The sequence below is a fragment of the Brienomyrus brachyistius genome, unplaced genomic scaffold (assembly GCF_023856365.1).
Source record: "Brienomyrus brachyistius isolate T26 unplaced genomic scaffold, BBRACH_0.4 scaffold123, whole genome shotgun sequence".
Classification (NCBI taxonomy): Eukaryota; Metazoa; Chordata; class Actinopteri; order Osteoglossiformes; family Mormyridae; genus Brienomyrus; species Brienomyrus brachyistius.
In genome coordinates, this window is record NW_026042398.1 from 444921 (window position 1) to 450975 (window position 6055).

The 6055-nt window shown below is 48.2% G+C and overlaps 1 protein-coding gene across 6 annotated transcripts in view; it reads right to left on the reverse strand.

Annotated features, from left to right (window-relative positions):
- The window catches only part of LOC125727879 (roundabout homolog 2-like), a 32010-nt gene extending 26192 nt beyond the window's left edge, over positions 1 to 5818 (reverse strand). For all 6 annotated transcript variants that reach the window (XM_049004870.1, XM_049004874.1, XM_049004871.1 and 3 more), the window contains exons 1-4: positions 5687 to 5818; positions 4007 to 4178; positions 2180 to 2385; positions 100 to 181 (exon numbers count right to left, since the gene is read on the reverse strand). In XM_049004870.1, coding sequence (XP_048860827.1) covers positions 100 to 181; positions 2180 to 2385; positions 4007 to 4178; positions 5687 to 5758 — 532 coding nt within the window. In that variant the 5' untranslated portion in view covers positions 5759 to 5818. The remainder of the gene's footprint in view (positions 1 to 99; positions 182 to 2179; positions 2386 to 4006; positions 4179 to 5686) is intronic.
- Positions 5819 to 6055: the final 237 nt, after the last annotated feature.

Sequence of the window (6055 nt, forward strand, 5' to 3'; positions counted from 1 at the left end):
AGATAGAAAGACCAACTTGTGTGTGTATATGTGTATGTGTGTGTGTGTGTGTGTGTGTGTGTGTGTGTGTGTGTGAGGCATTTCTGCATGCCAGCATACCTCTCACTTCCAGGAATGCGCTCCATGTGGTCTCCCCAGTAGAGCTGCCAGCCACACAGGTATACATCCCTGAGTCAGTCAGCTGCAAGAGAAACGTCAATCAAAGCAATGCAGCCAATCGCACTGCAGCAGAGCTGGCTAAAGCCTGCCCCACCCCAACTGTGAAAGTCCTTTGGCTCCCATTGGTTTTCGGGTTTCGCCGACCGGAGCCAGCGGAGGAAGCGGAACACCAGAAACGCATTAACCTACTCTGCCCCTGTCTGCTTTTAGAAAGAGCGGGATGGGGGGGGGAGTGGGTCTACGATGAAAGTGCTGACCTTAATTTTCCGTAGATAAATTTCATTTGCTGACCGCAATGACGTTGTGATAATTCATTTAGGGGAGGCTGCTGAAACGCGCTGGATCCCCACTGACAGCTGCTCTGCTACCCCATCCACCCCCCACCATGCCCCCCTCCCCCACCATGTGTGGTTTCCAGTCTTGTGTCTCCCCTTCATTTATTAAATAAAACATCAGCCACTGGCAGCTCTGACAAGAGTAATGGAGGTTTGAGTGAGAGGGGCTGTGGGGGACCACATGGCAGACATTATTAGTGTGTGTACGTTTCTGCGTCGTCGTGAGCAAGCATGTGTGCGTGTGTGTGTGTGTGTGACTGTGTGTTTCTGCCTAGTGTGTGTTAGTGTGTATCTGTGTGTGTCTGTAGTTACGCATGACGGTGCCTAAACCATGCTTGACTGGGTGTGTCTGTCTATAACTGTCTGTCTGAGGGTTTGTATTTACCACATAATATAGTAAAACCTGCTACTTTTTAGCTGAAGGGGACATTTTTTAGGTCCCCACAATATAAACCTCAATTTTATAAAAAAATCTTTGAATAAAATCAAAAAAACTAAAACAGCAAAAAGTCTAATATTTGAGAGTCCCCACAATGATAGGACTATATAAACTGTGTTTGTCTGTGAGGGTGTGTCTGTGTTTAATCCATGCCTGAGTGCGTGTGTCTGAGTCACATCAGTATCCCCTCTGACTAAACGGCAGCTTCAGATACTTCACGGAGATCAATATCCCCTTTTCATCTCCTTATGAGGTACATAATTGCCCTTGTCCATATGAGTTATGTCTCGCCATCATCGGAAATTTCTCACTGCCTCCCTATTCCTCTCTCAGGTGACACTGAAAGGCAACGTTTTAAATGTAATGCGGAGAGAAGAGACAGAGTAAGAGGAGATAGAGCAGGTGGAGCTGAGCGGATGAGAGAAAGGAAAGAAAGGACATGGTATAGACCACTGCTGTGTACCTACTGCCAAGAAAATGGAAATTAACGCACAAGCAGTGACCTGTACTGTGTGAGTGTAGTACACAGTACATAGTATAGTATTGATATTTGGCACAGTATAACTGTAGCATATAGTACATACTATAGTATGGATATTTGGCACAATAAAATTGTAGCATATAGTACATACTGTAGCATGGATATTATGCACAGTATAACTATAGCATATAGTACATACTATGTTATGGATATTTTGTATAGTATAACTGTAGCATATAGTACATATAATAGTATAGGTATTTGGCACAGTATAACTGTAGCATATAGTCAGGGGTGCACATAACCGGTATGCAAGAATGCATTGTTTACGAATGATACGTGCAACAATCAATTGTTTGTAAAAACACAAATGCGTACTTATTTTATGTGTATTTGCACTGCTGTGAAAACAAAATAAAACGTATTTTAATCTTTATATGCTAACTTGATTTCATTTGTGGTATACGGGTTAAAATGTAAGGTATTTTCTTGTCATAGCAGCGCAAAAGCACATAAAATAAGTATGCATTCGCGCTATTCAAACAATCAATTGTCGCACGTATTGTTCCTAAAGGTGACTGCGTACTTGTGTACCAGTTATGTGCACCCTTGCATATAGTACATACTGTAGCATGGATATTTTGCACAGTATAACTGTAGCATATAGTACATACTATAGTATGGGTAATTTTGCATGCTATGTAGCATACTACAGATACAAGTAAGGGCCTCCTGCGGTTCTGTGCTCAGGCCTCCCCAACCCACCTTAGTGCTGTGGATCTGTAGGCTGCCCAGCTCCACCAGGGACAGGCGAGGGTCGTGACCGGGCAGGCTGATGCCATCCTTCAGCCAGCTGATGGCAGGCGAAGGGTCCCCCGAAGCTTGGCACCGCAGCAGTGCCACCTCGTCGACACCTAGCGTCTGATTGGCCGGGCCCTGCCGGATGATGGGCGGCGGTCTGTCTGTCATTGCTGGGGTGGGGAGGGGACGTGGGCACAAGATGGTTTCTGAGGTGAGTAGACGCTGATACCGTGCAGTGTGCTGTGCTGCTTTCTTTGAAAGCCCCACACATTTTTTGCTCCCTTACTCATGGCTCATAATGACACCACAAGGCTACAAGCACCCTGTGTATTCTGGGAAATGTGGAAGCCCCTGGCAACCCATGTGGCCGCACCCACTGATGTGGAATCTGAGGTTTCATCACTTCCTGCTACCATTCCCATCACATCTGCCTGGCTGTTACCTTGCAGCTGTGCAATTTATCGTAGTTTTCAAGCTCCAAAATCCTTTTATTAGTGGCAGGGGGACTGCAGCAGCTTTGCACTCTCTCCAATGGTGTGGCCGCGTTTCATACCCAGTGCAGAGCTCAGTTCATTAATCTGCTGGCCAATCATAAAATAACAGGGGATGTGAGCTTGAATGATTTCAGGCAGACCCTTAACCGCAATGCCACACGCTGGCAGATTTCAGCACCTAACGTTGGTAGACGTTTGTGAAATCCCCCCACCCTACCTAAATGCCCCGCCCAGGCTATATAGAGGGGATTAGCTGCCCACCCATGAAAGATGCTTTAACGACCCAGAGCTATATTTAGAAATGCAAAAAGAGTGAGTAAATAAATACAACCTTGAAACCCCCACGCCCAGGATCATTAGCAGAAGGTGTGGCAGATGATGTCAGTCCTGAGGCCTAATTAAGGAGTATTCTCAACATATTCCAGTCCCCCTACTAGGCAATCTCATCTGAACAAAAATAAATGGGCTTCATAGACGCAGCGTAAGAGGTGTTGAGGTTTTAGGTTATCTGGGGGGTTAGATATCCACAAGTTCCACCTTAGAGAGTCTGGAGCGGATCCTACGGACGTAGCGTGGCGTTCGCACGCAGCCTCGCCTGTGCTCGTTCACGTTCTCCATTACACACTCGCTGGCTCATTCGCCGGTATCAGGATTCAAGGACAACGACCCCCTTTCCCAGGCTTGAGTAGATATTAAATTAAGTGGCCTCTCAGAGAGGCAGCCAAAAAGAATGGGGAAAAAAAGCAGACATTAGCTGCCAACCTGCCACAGGCAGGCGCTGGCACTTAGGGTAATGACCCTGTCCAGCGGGGGAGTCGAGATTTGAAGGTGTCACCACCTGTGGACTTGGAAGGCCCCCGTCCTCCAACACTGAAATCACTGAAGTCACATGTCCCGCGGAGCAAAATCAAAAGCGTACAAAGGAAACTGATACATTTATCTGTATGTGTGTTTCAGTGCAATTGATAAGTGAAGCACAATGACAAGTAGGAAAAAGTCAGTGAGTCACATGACACAGGGGAGGCGTGGCAAAATGGGGGTTTGGGTGTGTCTGCAGACAGGGCTGCCCATAAGGGGGGAGATGTGGGAAGACTTTCAGGAGCCGAGACACGATGGCAGGCCCGCGAGTATGTGATTGTGGATTACGGTAGCTTTGGTCTGGGGAATGGGGGCATTCGGAAGCATTATTCATGGGCTCAGCCCTCCCTGCAAAAGCCATAGATAAGGGGTATGGCTATTAATGGTGGGTGTGGCTGTGTATAATGGGTGTGGCTCTGCACTGGGGGTGTGGCCTCACCATCAGTGACCTCCAGCTGTGCCTTGGCCATGATGCTGCCAGCCACCGTCAGGGCTTGGCAGACATAGTAGCCGGTGTCGGCGCGTTGCACAGCTGCGATGGTGAGCTCCCCACTGGGGGACACAGAGAAGCGGCTGTCTGTCTGCTGGGGCATGCTGGGAAACAGGAGATTCTGGAAGAAAAAGGAGAAAGGAGTCAGACATGTAAGCACACATATCGCACAGAGCCCTGTACGGCACACACCTGTACAGACATATATACACCGTGCATAATGAACCCCCCCTTACAGTCAACTACAGGACAAACACTGTACCTTTAAAGCTATTCCTTGCACTGATTGGCTGTTTACTGAGCCTACCTCCCAGGGCTACGCTGAAGGTCGCAGAAATTGGAATCACCGTACTGAGGAACACTAGGGAGTCCGAGTGGTATGGGCTCCTACTCACGGAAGCCGGCCTCAGCCTCCTTTTCTGCTCGCCTCGCGCTTACAGACCCCGGTACTCGTTTCAGTCTCCCTCCCTGCCTGTCCCCCCCACCCCCGCCGCTCACTCTGAACGTTCAAATTCGATTCAAAGTGGAGCAACTCAAGGTGAAAAAAAGCAGTTCGCGGGGCTTAATCAATTTAGGAGAAGCTGGTAATTAATTAAAGCCAGGGGCTTGACGCAGACAGCCAATGTTGGGGTGGGGGTATGGGGGAAGGGGGGCAGCCGGGGGGTTTCTGACAGCGACCGAAACCTCCCCTACCAGCATCTCAAGAGCCGTATTTCCTCTCCGGAAGGTTGGATCAGGAAGACATTTTCATTTCGTCCTCGAAACAGAATGACGGGATACAAAAGGAAGACATCAGCCTGATTCAATTACAGCTAATGGCCTTAATGCAGCTAATGATGTTGTTTTTTTAATTACCCCCACCCCACTCAGAGGCTGATAGATGTCCACTTCATTACGTCCAAGTGAGACACAAAGGCTTCCCTTACACTGGCTGAATGACTTAATTAGTGCTTTCGTTCGTTATTTGCTGCGGTTCTCCTAATGTCTACAATGAGAGACGGAGATGGGACAAGGGGTGTTTTGTTTACTGCACAAACAAAATCCGTCGGGATATGCAAGCCATTATTGTTTTTATTTTAAGTTGTTTTCTGCGTATTTATGCAGGCATCCTACAACACTGTAGCCATTCTTTACAGACAAAGAACACACAAACAAAGAAGTAGGCAAAAGTCACAACATTTGACAAAAAGGGGGGCGTGGCACGGTGGGGGCTTGGGTATGTCCGCAGAAAGGGCTGCATATAAGGGGAAAGAAAAGGGAAGATTTTCAGGCCCCAGATACTGGTTGCTTTGGTTTTGGGGGGACATTTGGTGGAATTCTTTTGAACACAGGCAGGCAGATAGACAGACAGACAGACACGCACACACATCCAGGTGTCAGTCAGGTATCTATCACAGATGACAGGCAGGTAGCATATAGATTAAAGGTCAGTGATTGGCAGGTTAGTGATTGACAGGTTGCAGATGAATAACAAGTGAGTGATTGACAGGTTGGAATCAGACGACAGGTGAGGGATTGACATGTGAATGACTGACAGGTGGCAGGTGATTGACAGGTAATTAGCAGGTGACTGATGAGTAATTGACAGGTGACTGACAGGTGACTGGCTGCACACACACATTACTGTACCTGGCTCCCGTCCTTTTGCCAGAAGACAGTGGGCTGGGGGTTCCCCTTGGTCTCGCAGGCGAAGGTGGCCATGTGCCCCAGGGCCACGATCTGGTCGCGCGGACGGACCACAAACTGCGGTGCAGCTGAGGTCAAAGGTGAAACACATCACAGCTCCCATTACTGTACAGTTAGTGGGGAGAGAATCTGAAGGGGACAGGGACTTCACTGACGGGCATTACACAGCAGTTCGGGCCAACCAACAGGGTCGGAACCACAGGGAAGGACAGCATGCACCTGGGTCTGCCAAAGAGACACCCCTTCTATATTTTTTCCTTTGGGAAGCAGATCAGTACCCACTTCTCATTCATGTCATCAGGAGAGATCATG